Source organism: Aedes aegypti, chromosome 3, assembly GCF_002204515.2.
Source record: "Aedes aegypti strain LVP_AGWG chromosome 3, AaegL5.0 Primary Assembly, whole genome shotgun sequence".
Taxonomy (NCBI): Eukaryota; Metazoa; Arthropoda; class Insecta; order Diptera; family Culicidae; genus Aedes; species Aedes aegypti.
This window is the reverse complement of record NC_035109.1, coordinates 201,000,387-201,023,859: the sequence shown is the minus strand read 5'-3', so window position 1 is coordinate 201,023,859 and position 23,473 is coordinate 201,000,387. Positions and strand designations below refer to the sequence as shown.

The 23,473-nt window shown below is 35.3% G+C and overlaps 1 protein-coding gene across 1 annotated transcript in view; it reads left to right on the top strand.

Annotated features, from left to right (window-relative positions):
• Window positions 1–23,473, top strand: part of LOC5568213 (dystrophin, isoforms A/C/F/G/H) — a 352,533-nt gene that overhangs the window by 73,886 nt on the left and 255,174 nt on the right. The window contains 4 exon segments of the mRNA XM_021850748.1: window positions 9,672–9,761; window positions 9,835–9,967; window positions 10,025–10,221; window positions 20,453–20,558. Coding sequence (XP_021706440.1) covers window positions 9,672–9,761; window positions 9,835–9,967; window positions 10,025–10,221; window positions 20,453–20,558 — 526 coding nt within the window.

Sequence of the window (23,473 nt, the reverse complement as noted above, 5' to 3'; positions counted from 1 at the left end):
CGCACAAATTATGCCAAATTTGAGCCTTTCAATCAAATTATGTCTGTTTACAATAAACATTGCGAAACCATTGACCACCATAATCCATAATCGGAACTAAAACATAAATTTATGTCAAATCAAAATTCTAACTAGATCAAGAAAATACGTTTCAAACTACATATATAATAATAAGCTTAAAATTGCAACAAAATGGTCTACTTTTGATTGACGACATGAAATAACAAAATACTAGAAATGCTATTGACATTTGTTTCTACACTCAAAGTAACCACAAAAATATATGAGTTAGTACATTATAGTAAAATTTTTATAAATTAAACAATTCAGCGAGACCATGTTGAAGGTCTTGGGTTCGAATTTTTTCGAGTTGAAAATTTTCTCGGTTTCTCAGTATCTTTGCACTTGCCATATGATGTACGAAAAATTGTGAATTGGCAACGAATGCTCTCAGCTTATAATTGTAGAAGTGTTCATAAGGACACTAAGCTGGAAAGCATGCTCTGTCATAATCACAGAGATGATAGCAGGTCTCTTTTTAGAGAATTGGTCTCTATCTTCATTCAAGTATCTAAATAGTCGCTATTTTTAGTGGAATGTCTCTAAAGGCTCTATTTTAATTAGAATATTACTAAAGTCCCTTTTCTCATTATTCCTTTCAGTGAATACTGATACAAAATTGTACAGTTTTCAGAGAATCCTTAAAATACTATAACGCGAATACTCGACTACAGTCAACTCTCCACAGCTCGATGTTCTATAACTCGAAAGGTATTAAAACAAAAACTGAATTCGAATCACATAAAAAGAGAAACCTCAATGTGCCTCAATGTTTGATCCAAAAATATTAAAATTTAGTGGTGACACAAGCGACTAGAATGTGAATTTTCAAGTTTTAAAATACAGTCAACTCTCCCTAGCTCGTTATTGAAGGGACCATCGAGTTAGGCCTCCCGAGATACAGAACACATATTTTTCAAATTTTGAAATTTTCATAAATTTTACAAAACACATTAAAAATAGTTATTCAAGGAATTTTGTAACATTCACCTTCATTTTTCAATAATTTTGTTTACGATCAAATCTAATTTCGTAGTTGTTCAGTACTATCAGAAGTTTCAATGTGTTGGTTAAAATTATCAGAATAATATGCTTCCACATCATCTCATGGAACCATACTAAAAAGTAGTCATTGAGAAGATGGGCTGCGAAGTTCACAAATTTGTTTTTCATACGAAAATTCAAAAAATTCTTGGAAATTTAAATATGTTTGAATCTTAATAAAACTTTTACAAATTGCTCTTCATTTGGATACCTTTCCGAAAAAATATAGAAATTACCAAGAAATTAACCATGTTTTAAGTTACATGGTACGGAAACTTGTAGTAGGACTGATATGCGGTTACTTTTCATTGTGGGACAATTCGGCTTGGTGTTTTTTTCCTGATTTTATCGAACAAATGTGTTGCGTTGCGTGGTAACGGAGTATTTCGTAGATTGCATACTGAAAACTGTCATGTTAGGAACTTAACAACACTTATTCCAATTGCCCATGGAAAACTATTTTGGATCAAATAGTTATCCAAGCGGAAGTCAGAGATGCAAAGACATGATAATTTCCATTGCCGGCCACGCCCATCTTCTCCGTTACGAGGAAAGGAAAGGGAAATGATGATATGACACCTACTTGAAGAGAGGCCAGCGACTCACCGACGCCCTCATAAATATCAAGGAGTTGGATGATGGGAAGGGTAATGGTCTAGGATTCACTATAAGCGAGTGATGCGACCGGATTGAAATTTAGTGTATGTATAGTTTAGTATACTTTTTGTAGTTGAGTGTAAGTGTGAATGTAATGTTTTCATCATCGTTGGGATTGACGGTGCTAAGAAAGTTAAAGTCACTCCATGCGTGTTCATCTTCCAAGGATGAGACACAGGTATTTCCACCTTGTGCCCTAGCTAAGAATCTTTAATATTAATCTGTTGGGAACCTGAATCGACATCCTCTGAATGATTTCATATCTGAATTTGGTTTGAATTAATTTCTGCGTAGCGCAATAATCATCATCGAAGGCGGCTTTCATACTTAACACAAGTTTTCAAAACTAATTATCAGAAAGCATAAAATTATAAATGATAAAAATCTCACAACCGCATGCTTTTTTATCTTGTTTTGTCAAAGTCACACTTATTCCAAACGAAAAAAAAACTATCCGGGTGGCGTAACATTAACGGAATCATGCAACAATTTAGCTCGCCACAAGCCATCTTTAAAATCTTCGCAAATAAAAAATAACATTTAAATCACTGCACCATCAGCCAGTTTTATTGCAGCTGTTTATCACTGTACCCTTCCTTCCTTTTTTAGCCGAGTGGTTAGAGTTCGCGGCTACAAAGCAAAGCCATGCTGAAGGTGTCTGGGTTCGAATCCCGGTCGGTCCAGGATCTTTTCGTAATGGAAATTTCCTTGACTTTCCTGGCCATAGAGTATAATCGTACCTGCCACACGATATACGAATGCGAAAATGGCAACTTTGGCAAAGAAAGCTCTCAGCCAATAACTGTGGAAGTGCTCTTAGAACACTAAGCTGAGAAGCCGGCTCTGTCCCTGTGGGACGTTAATGCCAAGAAGAAGAAGAAGAAGAAGAAGAAGTTATCACTGTACAAAGCACTACAACCCGGATTACGTTGCACCTGCTAATATCGGCGGATTCGGGAACAACGAGATCACAAACAATTTTGAAGGTGGCATAGCGCCATCAGCCGAATCTATTTTTTTCTTTATCGAACAAATGTGTTGTCTTGTAAGTGCAACTGAAAGATCATAGGAAGATATGTTAAAAACTGATATCAACTCAATTTTGACGAAAATGCAAATGGGACTGACTTGCGATTCACTTTACCATAGTACAGTTGACTCTCCACATCTTGATACCGAAGGGACTATGGGGTGTGATTTGTGCGCACCCCTATTGCAGTGGTTTGTGATCACCCCTGTCGCAGCCATTCACGTTGCGCCAACCGAACAGAAGAGAATCACGTTAATACTTGTTAAGAGGAAATAAAGTAGTTGTAGATTCAATCCGGTTTATTTAATTCATAATCGCTTCCGTCCACCACAGGATAGGGAGAGTTCGAGGCATAGAATACTAGGTTTGAATCTCTAAAATCTATATCGACGTACGGAGAGAAAATCGCGATAAAAGAAGGATATCGAGATATGGAGAATGAAAGTGTATGCAGAACAAAAGAGTCGAAAAAAATCATCGACATAGGGAGAGATATCGAGATTTGGAGAGTCGACTGCAGAAACAAAATTTCCAAATGTTCTCCAAATAAAATCTGTTTCATGCACGTACAGTATTGGACAAAACATCTGCAACTTTATCGATTTTCCGTACAAAATGACAAACTTTGGTAAGCTAGATCTTAGTTGTTTATGGACCGTTATGTTTATTTCAAGTTATGGATACATAACTTGAATTCCAACGTAAAGTTTTGAATAATTTTCCCAATCACGAGTTTAAAAGTAATTACGATTTAATTAAAGTGAAATTTTCTACAAAAAAAATCAAAACTATTTATCTTGCATAAAAACTGTCTTCAGTAAATTTGTTCATCTCGTCAAAATTTACAACTATACTAAAGATATCATGAAGCTATTCTTTCAATTTGGTTAGTTACGTCAATTATTTAAATTCCTTCAAAAAAAAAAATCTCTGAAGTTAAAACGTTACTGCTTTTAAACTCGTGTTCAAATCGATGTCAACCCAAATCCCATCTAATGGGACTTGACAGCAGTCACGATCATTTGAGCATCCGCATTGAAATGCATTTGAGTACGGTTGCTTAGAACATGTTGGATTCGAAAAGATGGCGGCGCCGCATACTGCTGGTTTCATGATTCGATATAAGGGACTATCGATATCGATTCATGGAGGATTGACGGTAGCAAGCGGGTAACAACCACAGTAGCAAGCGAGCGCTCATTCAAGCTCAAGCTGTTGAACTTTGTTCGTTGAATTGTGACATGTTTCAAAATTTCACCCGGTATAAAAAATGCACGGTATTTGAATTTGTTAACCCAATCTCGCCTTTAGACGGGGTACCCTTTGGAATTTTGTGTTTATTTTTTTCTTAAATTGGGTATCAAAATGATTTTTTTTTGCCTAAACGCATATTAGGAAAGTTTTATATAACTTTTGAAACTTTTCTGGTTTATTGAAATTTTTTTGAAAAATTGTATTATTTTATAACCAACAAATACCTGGGTCTAATGCATCATGTAATACAAAAATTTGTATCTTAATTTTTTTCTACAAAAATTTTAAATCGGTTTTTCCGTTGGATGCACGAAAAGTAAAACAAATAAAAAAATACCGTAAGGACGCCATTCACCGCTCATTGAATTATTTTGAAAAATCTGAACAAATTTTCGCAATACAGTAATGTTCCGATTTTTTCAGCCCCATGCTGCATTTAGGGTTGACAAAATCAGGAAATAACCAAAATCGGGAAAAAAAATACTACAGGTTTCAAGTCTTATATTAACTTAAGGGCTTAATTTTATTATTTAGTTAAAATAAAAATTATGTTTTACTTCCATTTTCTATGTACCGTAATCCAAGGTAACATGGATCAGTTTCTTGGATAATTATTAAAAATTTCAAATTGCAAAATTTCGGTCTTTAGATGATTTTATAGACGTGACAAGGTCATAATTGACTGTATGTACTTAATATTGCCAGTATAGACGTGTTTACCCTAAATATAAATTTTAGGCTGACAAAATCGGGAAAAAAGGATGCTAAAATTGGGGGTAGACAAAATCGGGTCAAAAAGGGTGCTTAAATCGGGGGTAGATAAAATCGGGGGTAGACAAAATCGGAGGCTGACAAAATCGGGTCATTACTGTAGAAGTTATTAGCACTTATTAGTACACCAAAATGGATTGTATCAGAATGGAATTCATATGATTTTATATTATAGGGGAAGTGGTGGTAAAATGAACAGAGGTGGTAAAATGAACACCTTGCCTTTTATCGAGAAAAACAAATTTCGATGATTTTTTATCACGCACGGGCGGTTTATAGCATAAATCAGAGTGTTCGAGTTGATACGTAGGTCAATTGAAGTGAAAATATTAACGAAAACTAAGATTCCAGAAAACCACGTTTGAAAATTAGAACTGACGTAACTTTTAGCTCGGAAGACTTGAGGTTTTTCAGTGAGGTGAATATCGTTATGATATGAGGTCAAATCTGATACCTTTAGAATTCTGTTTTGAATGGGTTACAATCAATAATGGATATATTTTCGGAAAGGCAATATTTTTTTTTCAGAAATATTTGTTTTGCTCACGTTTTTTGCATGATGTTCATTTTACGACCAACAGCTGTTCATTTTACCCACATTGTTCAGGTAAAATGAACATGTACATCGTTTTATGCTAGCGACGAAAATATGTGAAAATTCAGCTATTTTAATCTGAATTCGTGTCGCTGCTATAGATAACATCCCTGTTTTTGATGTTGTGGGATAAAACTATACAAATACCTCGTTTTTCTATCAGAAACAAGATGATTTCCTTAAGGTGTTCATTTTACCACCCCTTCCCCTATACTATTTATAAAAAATAATTTTAGGCGGTAAACATGAGTTGAACAATGATTTTATTATGGCAGATCGAAAAATGCTTCTTAGCTGCCATGGTGCAATATGTTGTCGTACTATAGTACAAAGATAACAACCAGCCAATGAAAGTAAATTAATTACAACTAGTGGTGTATATAGGGCATCATACTTAGGATGAGCGGTGGATGGCACCCTACACATGTATCATTGGCATACATGTTATTCGGTACCATTTTACGTTATTCACATTTCAACTTTTTTCCTACAATAACAAACGTTTTATCTTACGTCTACCCCAAAAAGTTGCGAAAAATATTGAAAAAACGATTTTTGATAGAATTTAACGTGTTTAAATGCTGTTAAATGAGCGGTGAATGGCGTCCATACGGTAGGGGTGATCGGGGCAATATGGGCCGCCTAAGGAAAACGTCATGGAATGCATAGAAAAACAGCAGAAATTATAGTTTAAATGCAAGTGACTTGTACTATAAAATGTTATCTTCCATGTTACGTCGATAATTAATGTAAACATCAACTTGCAAATTATTTTAGGAACTTTTTGGAAAGCCATGTTTTTCTACGTGGTCACCAACCATATGGGGCATTATGAGCCACCCTACGGGGCAATATGAGCCACCTCATTCAATCGAATGATTTTTATTTAAAACAGTATAGCGAAGAGTTAGTGGTAAAGAGTACATTATTGGAAAGGAAATTGTATTAGCTTTGCTTGAAATTATTGATTCTGGCGGTTTATTTTTTAAAGATACATAATACATAGTAAATCGACCATGTTATACTAGTACTAAATTGCGATACTTGGTTCAACGTATTTTCTAGCAAAGTGTTCCACTTGTAATGGTGCATAAAGATGACTATGCAGTAAAAGAATAATCTGGTATATTTAGGCAATGCATTTTTATGTTCAAAACATCGTTTGTTTTGCTTAAATCTAGGTGGCTCATTTTGCCCCGCCCCTTCATCTTGAAAATAATATACAGTGGGATTCCGTTTTTGGCAACAAAGCGGAAATTTTCAGTTGCCAAAAACGGAACCGTGCCAAAATCGGAACCCATATTTTAAATTTTATTTTTCTAATATTTTTTTTTGAAAACATCATTACAATGTTAATACATCATCTTTATGAAATCATAAGGCATCGAGAATTCTAAAAGGATCACTTCGAAGCATTTTTTCCGAAGGGTTACACTATGCTATGAATCTATAGCCCCGTACTGTTAATTCTGACAAACGTTTTTTTTGGTGGCGTTTTTACGCCTCAACGTCTTCATTTATTTTTTAGAAGCTTTATGTATATTTTTTGTATAAGAGGGCCTTGAAAAACCAATAATCGCATAAGTTACCTTTATTCAAGAACTGGACATTATCTTAAAACTTTGTTAGAATACATTATACAAATAAAATTTTGTTTTGTTTTCTTATAAAGACGTATTTGCGAAACAAAAGCGCTGGGTATTGCAAAACGGCATGAGCTTACAGTTAGGAATACAACTTCACAGATTAACAATCTTGTACAGAATTCTGGACCATCTTTTATCAAATCTAACGCCTTACAGAGTCTATTGAATAAAGCTATTGTAGCTTTAACTAGTTGACGCAGAAAGATCAATATACACACCAATATCACAGACAAAAAGTTAAAATATTACGCGTTGCAAGAAAAATTTTGTTTCCGTGAAAATCCGGGGTTATTGATTGCTAAATTTTCCATCAAAATCATCATAGTCACCGCTGACTAAGGAAGATACAATTTGGTTATGAGGAATCTTCTGTCATAACGAATTTTATGACTTCAACGGGTTGTGAGAGAATCGTATTCAAGAAAAAACCGGCACTATTTGGTTCCAACATGACACTTTATGATAATAATGATATGGATGGATGGAATGGAATTTGGTTATGAGGAATCTTCTGTCATAACGAATTTTATGACTTCAACGGGTTGTGAGAGAATCGTATTCAAGAAAAAACCGGCACTATTTGGTTCCAACATGACACTTTATGATAATAATGATATGGATGCTAGCAGCCAATTTTTGGGAACCACCATTTAGTTCTAATCCCATAAGCTACGGGAAACCTTCAGAAATGGTAGGAGTTTGGGGGATGATTGTGTCAGATATGTGTGGAGGCTCGTTGCTTAAGAAATTTGAGATACATGAATTTGAGTAGTTCGAGCAATGGCTATTCTTTATGGGTAGTTGCAATTTTGATTAATGCGTCGTAGTGGGAATATATTGACCTAAATAATGTACTGCATTCCAACTATCGTTTCATTGCATATCAGCAATATCAACGAATTGAATCATGTTTAAAACTGTAATGCTTGCTGTGGTTCATTTGCTCTATGCGGAGATTGCTCACTGCGCGTTATTTCCGCGAGGCAATCCAAATTTTTAAATTTCTCCGCAATACTCTCAGTCGTATTTATCGCACGCTTCAATGATATTATTGAGAATAAATTGTAATTTGGACTGTATACGCATATATCATGGTGGAAAAATAATATAAAATTTTACTATATTAATTATTTTTTATGGATTATATGTTGACACTTCTGCAACTCTCTCGAATATGTCGGTGATTGTGCTTTGTTCAAACAAGCTGTTCTAAATCTGAAGAAAAGTGTTTTTTATTGTATCACCTACTGGCAGACTCAAGTGGGCTGGTCACTCAATATGGATGCCTAAGAAAAGATATTGACCAATGACAACCCTGGAGTAAATAAGCGCGTACGCGAGTCCTTAGTAGTTGGTGAGGTTTGGGGAAATATCGATGAAAATGGATCTCTGGAATGTAATGGGTGTGAAGTTGACATGCTATTCAAACGACTAAAGCAACAGACACGATAGTATTTACAAAAAATACAAATTTTAATGGTATTGAAATATGTTGCCAAAAACGGATCCATTTTGTTGCCAAAATCGGGGGGTGCCAAAAATGGAGCATGCCAAAAACGGAGCATGCCAAAAACGGAATCCCACTGTATTGTTTTTCAATACTTTTGTTTACGAACAAATCTAATTTCGCTCACGAACTGTTCATTATGATCAGAAGTTTTAATGGATTGGTAAAATTTACCAGAATAATAAATATAATTGTTTTATAGGCTTAATTAAAAACTGCCAAAATTATAAGCTTTCCATGACGAAGGACTAATTTGTACATTTTTGTAAATATCTTAAGTGTTCAAACGAATATTCTTACGGTTTTCATTGTGGTGGCTATTTGTGGCATCCTTTAGCAGATCATAATGACACTAGACATTAAAAGACTGTTTTTAAGGTAAAAACCGGGGTGGCTCATATTGCCCCGTATGTTCGTATTGCCCCCATTGCCCCTATATATTCTCAAAAGTAATGCAAAAACTTAAATTTGTATTAGGGCTGGTACACACATTTCTGCTTTTTCGACCCCCTCTTTCCCCTCTACAAACTATGTGTGTACAGTCAAACCTCCATGAGTCGATATCTGAAGGGACCATCGACTCATGGAAATATCGAGTAATGGAACATAAATTACTTGGAAAGCTGTTTGAAGGGACCTTCATAGCAACCATGCAATTTTGATTCTAGTATGGTTCCATGGGTCGATAACGAGTCATGGAATATCGACTCATGGAGGTTTCACTGTATCTATAAAGATTCCACTCAACGCTCAGAGGACGCAAATAGGACTGACATGCGATTCACGGTAAACCTGCGCTATGTGTTTTATGCTAGCTTAAAATTGCGCATTGTAATGCGCAGGCGCATAGTGCATGTATACTAAAAACATTCAAGTTTCCATTAGCAGGTGCGGAACATTCTCTCCGCGCTGCTGGTAGTCATTTTATTAATAACATTTTAAGGGCTATTGCACAAAACAAGCTTCAGAACTGATATGATCAAATTTAAGTTAGTATTCTATATATATTTTGATTGTGGATATATTGAGTAAATATCATTGTGATAATTTGTTATCTGCGTTGTCAATTTTTTAATGTGTTATTTATTCCTATTTCTTTTCTGATAGCGAAAACAAGAGGAACTTAGGTTAATTGTAGGCAAAGAACATTCTAACACCAAAGTACTAAGTGAAGAAAACATGGATGTTCTTGAGAAGGTGAGTAATTTCGATTATTTCAAAATTGGCGATAACATGGTGATGCTCCCTGACGTATCACAATATTTCATAGGTAACCAAAGAATTGTCCATCCACTGTGATGAGGTCGTTAATGCATTAGCAGCTTTAAACAGCACTCGCATTGATACTGAAAAAAGTTACTCCCAGTCTTCCGAAAGCACAGTTGCTACCAGTGAAAATCAAGGTAATTTTAACGTTTATGTTATTCGTGTATTTTTTACCCAAACCTTTTATTTTGCAGAAATGGAAGGATACGTACCAGGTTCCTTTGCGGCAAAATCAAAAGCTAAAATAGTAGCCACCGCTCTGACCAATAATTTCGACAAATCTGTTACTCAAATTGTAGAATGGTTGGAAATGGAACGTGAGATGCTTAAAAAGCATTGCATAGTGGTTGGTGATTGCGATATGATTTTAGAATCCATTGGTAAACAAAAGGTAAGTAGTATACTAGCCCCAAATCTAATTTTTATTTTTATATTAATTTTGTATGGTTCGGTTTGGCCTCACTGTGATGTATGAAAAGTAATTTATTATCTAGCTGGGGTCCTACCTAGATAATGAACATCATCTGTCCAATTTATTGGAACCCTTTTCATCGTGACAACATGTCTGCTTGAAGGTTTCTAATATAGCGCTTTTCTGCCCATAACTGTATATTTGTCACATTCGACCTTTTTGACGATTTCGAGTTAATACCGTGGAACATCATCAAATCGTCAATACTTTCGACTAACTGAATAAAATCTGTGAGATTGTTCTAAAAAGTTCGGAAAAAATACCAATTTGTTTTGTCACATTGCTTAATATAACCGCATAACAGTCACATTGAGATTATACATGGGCCTCGTAATGTTGTGGTAAATAAATTTCTATCAGAATTATTTTCTGACTGTTCACTCAATATGTGAGAAGAGCTGTACACATGGGGCTTCCCATATTGACGAGAAATTCACACTTGGTACTCCATTTACTCAGTGCCTACTTTTGTCGAATGTTACAAATATGCAGTTATGGGCAGTTTTGGTATATGAGGAATTTTATAAATTGAGTTTAGGAAGCATTGGGAGGAATCTTCCATTTTAACAAGTAGGATAGGTGTACCAGTCATTGGCATAGTGGTTCCCTATTTCGCCATACGTAATTACTTTAATGTCTTAAAATTTTGAAAATTTTTGTGTGTTGTAGAAGTTAGATATAAGATATATCTTGATGTTAAAACATTAAATAAGATTTAAAATGTGAAAGTTGTCAACATTTCACATATGGCCAAATAGGGACCCACTATAGCCATAACTGGTACACTTTCCCTATCGAGCTATCAATATCAACCAACCAACAGCAGTGATGCGACACCGCACTCTAGATCATAATCACTGCAGACTAAGTAAGCATTTGGTAAATATCGCGTGAAATCTGGTGCACTGATGGTACACTAGTTTCATATTTTTCCACTTCATTTGCAAACAAAGTGTGTAAATTTTCATATATGTACATGGTAAAGTGGGAGCGGGCCATTTGGCATATAGGACATTTGGCATAACGGACATTTGGCATAATTTTTAACTAAGTGAAAGATGAGGGTCATTTGGCATAACTTCAATATATTTTCTGTACACGGGAAAAAATTCTGTGGTAAAAATAACTATTTTAGCTGACTACGCCCATTCTTGAAACTACCATGGAAATTCAGACCAATTTACTATGTTTACGGTACACCCCACCGCATTACTGGTACATTTGACAGAAATAATTTACAACAATCTGATTCCGACTACAGACATGGTAAAATCAAGCGCATTTCTGGTCTGCTGAAAATTGCCGGTGCGAGCGCTTAAGTTAACCCCCTAAAATGGTAGTTTTTACCGCACAATTTTTTTGCGTGTACATACTTAAATTGAAGATTTTAGCATTTTATTACTGTTTTATTTTAGTAACAGCTTAGAATCTGTTCTATAATAATTTATTTATTCTCTTCTCTGGCAAGCCGCCGAAGAAGCCAATAAGTGCGATATGAATCCATCAGAAGATTCCGGTTAAATCATACCACCGAATTCAATCGGACTGTAAACTTTGTAGATGTATTTTATACGACTTATGTTGACTTCCAATCCGGTGATCTCGCTTACTAATAGACGAAATACCGATAAACGAAAAGATGGTGAATTTCTTTCAGAAGCTTCCAAGTTAATCGAAAACAACTAAAAAACTATGTACTTTTTCTTTCTATATAAATACAGGTTTATATTTGATTTTATATGCTCAGGTGATGACTTTTGTGAGTTGAGCATGTGTGAATATTCAATAAATATGGATTTATCTCATATCGTCTATTAGTAAAATCGATTTTGAACGAGATAGAAAATATCATCTTCTCCTAATTTTGCTCAGAGATACTCGAAAGACTGCAAAATCATTAGGTGGAAAGAATCATTTTCTTCAGGTGCTCATAGTTGAGATACAAGGCACAAAAAATATTAAATTTCAAGATGAAAAACTCAAATAACATGAAAATTATAACAAATACAACTATGGCAAAGTTGTAGCAAATGATAAGTATTGCAACTTTGTAGAACTTAGTAGGCCAATAAATCTAAAAAATTGAACACTTAAGAGCGACGATTTTTTTATTAAAAATACTCAATTATTGCGGCTCTTAAGCTAATCGTTTGCAGAGTTGCTCGCTCTCACTATCAACGCCTAAAACTTGCTGATTTATACAGGCCAACTGCGATACAATACGGATCATTCTATATCACATCAACAATATGGAGTTGACACCATCACCAATGCATTGATAGCGATAGACTATGGATATCACTGATGGGTTAAGTTCAATTTTAAATTAAGCAAATAAAATGGCAACTTATCAATACGATATTTTTGATAATGCAGCAGATGAATTGAAACTACAGTAATACCTCGATATAACGTAACTCGATTTTTATGTTCGTTACGTTATATCGAGGTTACGTTATATCGAAGCAAAATATTTTTTTTCCAAATTTCGTTCAACATGTATTGTTTGATAAGAAAATGGATCAAAAATTGATGTTATTTAAATAACAGGCATATCCAATATTCTCACATATTTTTTTGTTATTTGTCCGTGGTTATGTTTTTTTTTTTAATTTTCATTTTTTTTTATTTTAACGTCTCTATTGCTCCTTGAACACTCAGATATCCTAAATGAAATTCATGAATAGATCTTTCGGATATCTTTAAAAAAGTTAATGTTGAGCAGTTCATGAACATTTCTAACAAGCCTTTATGAAACTTAAAAAATATTGTTATGAGGAACTCGTGGTAAAATTCTAAAAACAAATCCTTCAGAGAGATTCAGAGAAATCACTAGCAAATTTCATTATAAACAAGAACTATTCTTGAGGGATTTTCCATGAAAAGTTTTCTGAATCAATACGTTGTGGAATTATCGGCAGTATTCTAGGAGAATTTTGTTGGGGATCTGGAGAGCTTGACCAGTTTTTGGACGAAATCCTGAATATAGTTATGAAATAAAAAAAATCCGTAGAAAAATGCCTAGACGAATACTTGAAGAAATACTTGGACAAGCCACTAAAAAACAGAGAACTTTATTAAGAAATTATTGATATAATCAATGAAGGATTTCGTTCCACATAGAATCCTTGAGGAAACTCAAGTAGTACATAGAATGGTTCTTGTATGAATATTTGGAGAAAAATCTGCAGAAACTCATAATGAAATTGCAGGAGATATTTCGAGAAGATTATTTTCAGGTTTTTAGATGAATACCTGTACGATTTTTTGGAGTAACTTCTAGAGCATCCCAAGAATAATCATTGGATTGTTCTTTAAAAAGGCTGCTACAAGAATTGATGAAAAATTGCTGGAATAATTTATGAATCTCTAGACTCAGTAAAATCCACTTTATATCTTGGAAAAATTACTTAGTGAAATTTTTGATCAAAGACATAGTAGATTTTATAGATATATTGAAAAAAAAAACTATTGGACAAATTCATAATTCTTGGAAAAAGTTCTTGGATATATTCTGGAAAAAATCCTGGAGGAATTATTGAACCATCCATTGATGGAATTCAATGAGATCCCTGTCGGAAATATTGAAATAAAATTTGTTAAGTTTGATTTATGACTATATCAAACCAAAAATCAACTAAAATAATATTATCAGATATACGTTATATGGATTGGCGTGGCCCGTCAAGACACAAGTCCAATCCGAGTTTGATCTAGTCTTTTTTGAATGCAAAGTCTAAATAAATAATTATCAATGTTTCCATAGAAAATTGAAATGAGTAGCAGGCTTAGCTTTAGAAGGAGCGTAAATGCAACAAAAATAAAAAAGAATGATGTATACAAATGTACAGCAATGACAAAATGTTGTTTTTTTAATTGAGCTTATATCTCACTCGATATCGATTTATGACTGTATTCAGTGATGGTATACGCTTGCATTGCTCTGATTAAGTATTGGATGGTGTTTGAATCTTGACGAATGTTTATTGTAGTTTATAATTCATGTTTATAATAAAAATTTGAAAAATAAAAGAGAGTTAAAAAAAAGTTACGTTATATCGAGGTAAAAGTTACGTTATATCGAGTTACGTTATAAAGAGGTTACGTTATATCGAGGTTACGTTATATCGAGGTTACGTTATATCGAGGTATTACTGTATGTGTTGGTCACAGAAAAACAATAATAGCTTGGAGAATTGTCACTTCTTCTTTTTGGCATTACGTCCTCACTGGGACAGAGCCTGCTTCTCAGCTTAGAGTTTTTATGAGCACTTCTACAGTTATTAACTGAAAGGTTTCTTTGCCAAAGTTACCATTTTTGTATTCGTATATCGCATGGCAGGTACGATGATACTCTTTGCCCAGGGAAGTCAAGGAAATTTCCATTACGAAAAGATCCTGAACCGACCGGGTTTTGGGATTCAGCATGGCTTTGCTTTGTAGCCGCGGACTCTAGCCACTCGGCCACACGCTATTATGACTGATATTGAACTACTCTGATCATTTGCTACAACTTTGCTGAACATACCAACTCACGATTCGTTAAAATAAAGAAGTTGGCCTATACTTCACTCTTGTAATCATCGTAAAAAAAATTGATGCGTACACTTTATAGTACTGAAAATTCGGTGTCCGGCCACTTGGCCGAATGCCGTTTGGCCGAACGGGTCATTTGGCCAAATGCCGTTTGACCGAATTATGAAAACACCTCTGATATGTAGGTTTCATAAGTGTGGCCCAATAACTGCTAAGCTAATTAATTTGTTGATTTTTATGATGTGACGGGACGTAATTTTTTGTCACCCTATATGAGCTCTAAGAGAATGATAAAATCGACCCGTTAATTCAGGACGAAGTTGTGAACTCCTCACATCGCGTCAAGACTCTGAGGTGACGGTTAATTCGCCTCTGGATTACCAAAGGTGTAATAAGGTTTCAAGGGTTTTATTGATTTCAGCAGATTTTTTTCCTTCTTTTGCACATAGACTATTCATTCGAGTTATACTGGTTTGATTACTATTGAAAATAGTTCAGCTTATATTTTAATTGGGAATTTTACCCTCTTTAAATCATCGGAAGTTCTTTGTAGTTGTACTTATAAAACTATTATATGCATTACACTTGCCTAAATTTTCATAAGAGATTTTTCCTTCTTTTGATCATAGGCTGTTCCTTCAAGAGTGAAGTATTTCTCATAGTTATTCATGTTAAAGCTTATAATAAGGGTATCAGGGGTAATATGCACCCCAGGAGTAAAACGACTTCTCGGGGATTCTATAAATATTTTAGAAAAATTTAGACATTTTTCTGGAAGTTTGATTTGTAAAATCGCATGTTGTGGGTCACTCCTATCCGCCCTTGACGAATCTTTTCCAAATTGTTTACAAATACTCATAAAAGGCACCGTGGGGTTGTTTTGCCTCAAGGGTGCATATTACCCCAGATTCCCTTACGTCTTATTCAAAACATTTTTTTTACCTCAACTTGGGTGAGATGTCATTCTCTTCCAAGTTTAAGATTGTAACTTATGAACTGAACTCTGTATCGTTGCTTGCGTATAGCAATGAACGACTCGGGGAATATTTAAGTCAAAGAAACCAATACTTGTGGTTGCTAGAGCTATGACATATATTACTTAGTACATAGCTTCCCAAACTTGGATTTTACGATCCCCCAACGTCTCGTCAGTTCGCTTTTTGTTGATAAAACAAGCGAGGTGATGAGTGGTTGGGAGGTCGCGAAAGCCGAAACGATGACTTAGTACGATCCGAGGGATCAAAGCAACCCGAACCAGCAGAAGAACGAATAAGTCTTAAACCTTTTTGGTTACTGTCAAAATCTAACTACAAACATCTGTAGGTGGCTATCACCGCTAGCAGAGAAGTGAATAACTGCTTACATTTAGGATGTTCTTCTTTCAGCACGAACTGTTTCTTGAACTACTACTAAAAAGCTAATTATGTGTATATCAATGATGATGTAACCTTCTTCATGAATAAGCTGAATAAGTTATTTGAAATTCATTATAAATCCATGCTAACAGTAGTTCACTTTTGTTTTCAATTTCGGCCGAACGGAATTCGGCGAAATGACCCTTTCGGCTAAACGGCATTCGGCCAAATGACCCGGAAACGAAAATTCTGAACATATTATCAGAAGCAACTATGGCTCTAAAATCAATAAATCGAGACGAAAACCTCATGTCCGCCTAAATTACCTTCCTGGACCAGTGTGCACTGGTTGATAGGGTTCGTTGGAACACGAAATGTTATTCAAAAGATAATTGTAGCAGCAACGTTGCTGCATTTTTTCTTCTGTTTTCCAAAGTAATGACCTTGTTTTCAAATTTAATTTAAAATTAAGAAATATTGCATCACTGATTGACACCCTAGTTCATCTTCTGTTATCCTGTTTAGTCATGATATTTATCTAGAGATTTACCCTTCTTTTCAACATAAGGTATTCTTTCGAGGGTTATTGCTATAGCGATTCGACGCATTATTTTATTATATAGGAATTTGCCCTTCTTTTTAACATGACTTTTTCTTTTGCGTAATATTACAACAGTTTTTTCACATAGAAGAAGGAATACCTGAATAAAATATAAAATATCAATAAATAATAAATACTAAATAACCGTTACTTTTCAGATGGTTGGATATTATGCCAAATGAGTTTTACTTTACACATGACTTGATATTACGCCAAATGTCCGTTATGCCAAATGACCCTTTATTTTCACATTGTTCAAACTTATGCCAAATGACCGTTATGCCAAATGGCTGTTATGCCAAATGTCCTTTATGCCAAATGGCGTTATGCCAAATGACCTTATGCCAAATGACCCATACCCTGGTAAAGTATATACTAAAACATGAATGTTGCAAGACTGATGTAAATTTTGAACTTTTTGCTCCCCTAGGCTAGTTATTTGGTTGTGGATAATCTATGGAAATGCGAACAAACTCTTCTCATGTGAAATTTTCCCAGCTACAAATTTGCCGAAGAACACATTTTAATGGGACGTAAGGATAATTTGTTATTACTGATAAAAAGTCTAAATCATACTGAGAAAGTCATACTTTAAATCATACTGAGAAAGTCATTCCATTACTTTCAGAGCAACACTGCCTTTTTGCTGTAGTACTTAGTAGCCTGAATTACTTCGACTTATACTTCCCGCCAATTTATCCTGACGTCCAATCAAAATGTGGTCTTTCCCACGAGGTTTTTTGTAGTTTAAAAATAGAACATTTTTGGATCACCTGTGATCTATCGGGAAGATGGCTGCAACTAGGGTGAAAAAGATACATCAATATTCATCCGTTTGCTATGCATTTTATGACGTTTTCATTAGGCGGCCCATATTGCCCCGATCACCCCTACATCCAGTAAATGATGGAAAAATCATATGTAATATTGCTTAATTCCTGGTTGAGTTCTGTATAGAGCAACCAAGTCATTTAGACCGATACCGGTATGTTAGAACAGAATTGACGAAAATGTCGTTATGTTCCCAATGGATCACCAGTGATCCACATAATTTTCCGCAATATCAATAGTTTTGTGTAAAAATATTATAAAAACTCAATTGGATTTAAAAAAATAACTTAATCGAGCTTGTTTTTATTTTTGTTTGGTGAAAATTTTGTTTATATTTGTGAATGTGGAATTCTGAAAATCCACTACATTTAAATTCAAAAAAAAAATGGATATGATTTAACGACCAATGGAATGTGGTGGGAAGGAAAGGGTTAAGCATAGGGGAGCCATAATTTCAAAATTTGCGTCACTCTTATGGGAAATAATATCAATCAATAGAAAAACAGTTTCCAAGATGTCGTCGCAGTGTTCAACCGTAAAACTGAAAGTAATCTTCAAAATAACAATAGGGTCGCTAGGGATAATATGGGTCATCTAAGGAAAAGGGCTCGAAAAGCATAGCAAAACATTACCCCTGGCCTGGATCATGGGGATTGACGGTGCTTAAGTGAAGGTGCACCGTAAAATAATATCCGTCTGTAAAACATATCACCTTCCCAATACTTTGGCACACCTATAACGGATCATGATTTATCATGAAACGGCTGCTTGCAGGCTGAGGATCTGTTAATATGTTCTGCATATTATCAGGTACTCTTCGAATGGAGGGACCGCCAGGGCTCAGTAGTTACTTATGCACCACTACTTGTTGTTGCAGTTTGTTAGATGAATTGTAGCATCCTATGTACTAATCGGTAATGGTGGATAGGTTTCGAAGCTAACGCATAATCCAACTTTTTGTTATGTGACTTAAAAGTGAGTATTCGGTGAGTTTCTGTGTGACAATCGTCGTTATAAAATTAATGATTGTGAGGGTGATAATGATACTTGAAGAATTGCATAGTGGTGATAAACTGTTGAAATCGCATTGAAGTGATTGTGAGGGTTACGTTAATTCCACTATACTATTGCCTAATTCTTTACACTTTTACAATGACAGTGTTCATAATAACAACGAGTGCAATAGAAGTGATCGAAGTATTTTATTTTGTTACGGTCGTTGTGATAATACTTAGTTCAATGAAATAGTAAAAAAAATAAAATAAAAATTAAACATTCTTCAATTATTGGTAATACAATAAATTGGTATGAAAGTGGCGTGATGTAATATTGGTGAAACTTTTAGCTGTGATAGTGGAAAGTGATAACGAAAGTTCGTGAATGATAATCGGTTATAGAAGTGCTAGTGTCAAAAACAAAAGTGTCGACGGCAAAAGTGTGATAATCATGTGACAGTGACTAATGAAATGAAATGGTGGATGAGGAGCTTTTAATAAAACTATTTCGTTCTTCACTTCAACCACTTTAGTAGCTTTTCAGGTCTTATCATAGTTTTATAGTAGTCTGGAATACTAGACTGCAAAACTACGGCAAGGGCTGATTGCTGCTAGGGTACACACACCATTTGAGCAACATTGCTTAGGAACGTCTGTGTGATGAACGTAATAGAGGCTTATGAAAGCAAATGTTGGGAAGGAGCTTAGGGCAGATTAAGAGTCCCAGTACTACCCCTATCGCTACCGATAAAAAAAAGAGCATAGAAAAACATTACAAATTGATCGTTCCATAAGTTTGATTTATAATTTGAAGTGCCTCCTTTCATATCTAGATTGTATTTTGTAAAAAAATGTTACTAAGGGTTTTCTTTGAAACTTTTTTTAGTGTATACAAGGCAGTTTTACACTATACAGGGCAAAATGATCTACGGGACAATAGGAGCCACCATACTAAATCTGAAAATTTTGATTGGAAAAAAATGCTTGCATGACATAATGTAAAAGAAAGCAGTACGTATGTGAGAGTATCGTACAAAAACTGGGCTACTGACAGCCCATAGATAGTAGAAGAACGAACTGCTGTGAAAAAATCAATACAATAGACAAAACATTTTGCAAAGCTGATTTTTATATCCAAAATTTTCTTAGATTTTCTTAGAAGAAACAAATTTTTACATTTTCGTTAATATACCTATATAGTCTCACATTTTTACACGTTTTTTGTGGTGGTGACTAGTTGAAGCATCCTTTATAGAGTTAAGTCTAGTAGCCCGTCATTCGTTTTGGCAGCCATATTATCATTGCTGCTCGCAATTTCAAAGTAATAAAACTCAATCCTTATAGTTGATACTGATACGGAAAAGTATCACTGTATGTGCTTACATGCAGAAAGTATGCTGATACTTTTTCAGCTACAGTTAACTCTCCCTTACTCGATATTCTGTATCTCGATATCGACTTAGAGAACCATGATGAAAGTTGATTTTCATGGCTACCTCGATGGTCCCTTGGATTTCATTTGCACTGGTTTTGTGTTTTGTAACTCGATACCTCCCTAACTCGATGGTCCCTTCAATATCGAGTAAAAGAGAATTGACTGTACATCACTTCCATACCAACTGATTTTTTTCAATTCGGATTTGTGACATAATTCAGCAACAATCATATACGACGGGTACAAATTTCAATGACAGCCTACTTCGCCGTAAGGTTATTGGAGTCAAAATCTGTATCAAGCTCAAATAAAAGGTGGTCCATATTGCCCCGTATGACCATATTGCCCCGCATACCCTCATTATTGTACTTATCAATACCTAACTGCATCATTTCAGAATATGCTAGTCGAGCTTGAGTCCAAGAAGCCCCATCTGGATGAATTGGTGAAGACCGCTGACAGTTTGAGAACAGAACTAAATAAGCAATATTTGCATAGTAAAGGTAAGTGTAAATTGAACTTTTATACGCTTCACAATCTACAGTAATCTAAAGCTAATCAATGCATATCCAACAACTAAATTAGACAACCTAGGACAAGTGTAACATTAGTGGTGCACCTAAGGGAAAACTGCTAAAACACGGTGTTAAGATCATGAAATATATTATTTTAACGTATCATTCGATAGATGTCAAATCCTTCTATCATTCAAATGTATAAAAATCACGATTCATTTGAAATTTCCCTGCATAAAGCCTTGCACCAATAATAGGAACACTGCTCCTTTAGTGGAGGTATGTTTTAAGAATGGTTCCTTTAGTCAATTGCGCCAATCCATTGATTTCTTATGGGACCCTCCACTATGGGTACTGATGCACCACAATAGGTGCAAAGGAGCAAAAAAATTAAGCAAAATAATTGTTTTAAATAGTTTTACGGTTAAATTTCATGAATATTATTCGATTACTTGTATCATTTCCGCATCGTACGTAATACAAAAATATCACATAATCATTTATTAGCAGTGCGCATCGTACCTTCGTGCTGTGCGTACACGAATTCTCTCTGCTCTTGGAAGTTTTCTTAAAAACTACCTAAAGCAATAAAACAGTACTTTTCAGTGCTACAAAAAAAACGTACTTTTCAGTGTTAAAATTAAAAACGGTACTTTTCAGTGCTTCTAAAACAGTACTTTTCAGTACTATTTTTTCTACTATTGATCCCTTTACGATCCTTGTTTAGACCCGTGCCTTCGATTTTTCGTTGGACCCGTTGGCGAAAGCTAGCGGTGGTAATCCTTCTTGGACACCGTCTTGCGAAAAAAAACCTCTCGAAGGTCACGTCTTCGTTCGTTTATTAACTAAACATGGTATCAACAACTAACAAAAGGAAGGGTGAATCTCTGCATTCACAACTTCCTTCCAAAAAGTGGGATTTAAAACTGTCACTAAACGTGGCAAGAATGGAAGAAAGTACGCTTCCCCGGAATGCGAACTTTCTTCCAATGGTGAAAAGAATAATTGTATCGAAATGAGCAATCAGTTCGATGCTCTAGACAAATTTTCCGAACACCAAATCGAAGCAGCCTCTAGCCCAGGCTCTTTGATTCAAGTGAGGAAGCAAAGAGTACCGCCTATCGTGGTCAGTTGTTCCGAATTTGGCGGATATAGGCAGGAGATCTTGAACTCCATTAGGAGAATCAAGGTTTCCTTCCAAACGGCAAGGAAAGGAGACTGTCGCGTTTTGCCGGAAACTCTTAAAGATCGCGAACTTCTTCTCAAACATCTTGAAGAGAAGAAGCACAATTTTTTTACTTATGACGACAAAACTGAACGTTTGTTCAAAGTTGTCTTGAAAGGTCTCTCAAGTGACTATAAGTCACCTGAAGAGATCGAAAATGGAATAAATGATTTACTTGGATTTTCCCCAGTCCAAGTAATCATTATGAAAAAGAGAAACCAAACTGGCATTGTTCGGAAAGGGCTTTCTTAAGAATATTATTTAGTTCACTTTAACAAAAACGAACTAAATAATATTAAAGCTTTAGAAAAAGCAAAACTTTTGTTCGATGTACGTGTGACATGGGAACATTTCCAGAAACCTGGAGGAAATTACCAGAACCCCACTCAGTGCCGTCGGTGCCAAAAGTGGGGTCATGGTACAAAAAATTGTCGCATTGATGCTAAATGCATGATTTGCGGAGGTTCTTCTCACGCCAAGGACGTCTGTCCAGTGAAGGAAGATACCACCAAGTTCATATGCTCAAATTGCGGGAACAATCATAAGTCCAATTGTTGGGAATGTCCTTCGCGAAGGAGAGTCATTGAGGCTCGTGCCAGGCAGGCGTTTCCGGAAGTTTCCTGGTAGAGTATCGAACAATACTCATTTTTCAGCAATTTTTGATTAGCAATCATACCCATCAGAAAGATCATAATCATGCTGATTCACAAACTAATTTTAATCCGTCGGGTAGCCGTTCGAATCAGGGTTGGGAAAAAATCTGAAACTCACTCTACAGTAGCCAAACAAAGCCAATCACAGTCAGCGAAGCCAGTGAAACTCACGCCCATCGCTGCTGTAGGCAAATGCCTTGAAAATTGCAAAACACCCGTTGCTAAGGGCAACCCGAAATTACTGTAGAAAAATGTTCTATTTCCCGCTGCATTTCCCGCATTTGGAGCCTTCAATGACACTCATGATTTAGAAAATTCGTGCACCCAACAGAGGCTACTTGATGAGATTCACGTTTTTGAACTACTGTACTGGGAGAGCCACGTGATTTTCGCGAAAAGTCAAGCCTACTACTATTACCATTCCCAGCACTGGTTCGAATCTTTCAATTTCGAATGTATCTACCCATGGATAATCCTTTGCCGATATCGTAGCAGGTAATTTGAACTCCTCCCCTATTCGTACTATGAGTACCCATTCTACTTGCTTCAAATCAAACGGAACGTCACAGGCAACATCTTCTCCGCCTCTTTGTCTAACGAAAATTCTAATGGGAAATCATCAAATGTACCCACTTCAAGTGATATGTCTGCCTCTGATTTTAATTTTCTAACTGAACAATTGAATCTAATGATTGATGCAATGTTCAAAGCCACCACTATGACTGAAGCAGTCCAAGTAGGTGTAAAATTTACAAATCAAATTGTTATTGGATTACGTTTTTCTAATGGATCCAAATAATAATTTAAATATTTTAAATTGGAATGCTCGTTCTCTGAATAGTAAAGAGGACGAGCTGTTTAATTTTCTTACAGTTAATAACGTGCATATAGCAGTTATTACCGAAACGTATTTAAAACCTGGATCTAAACTCAAAAGAGATCCTAACTTTTTTGTTTATCGTAATGATCGACTTGATGGGGCATGTGGGGGAGTTGCAATCATCATCAACTGTTTTCGTCATTTG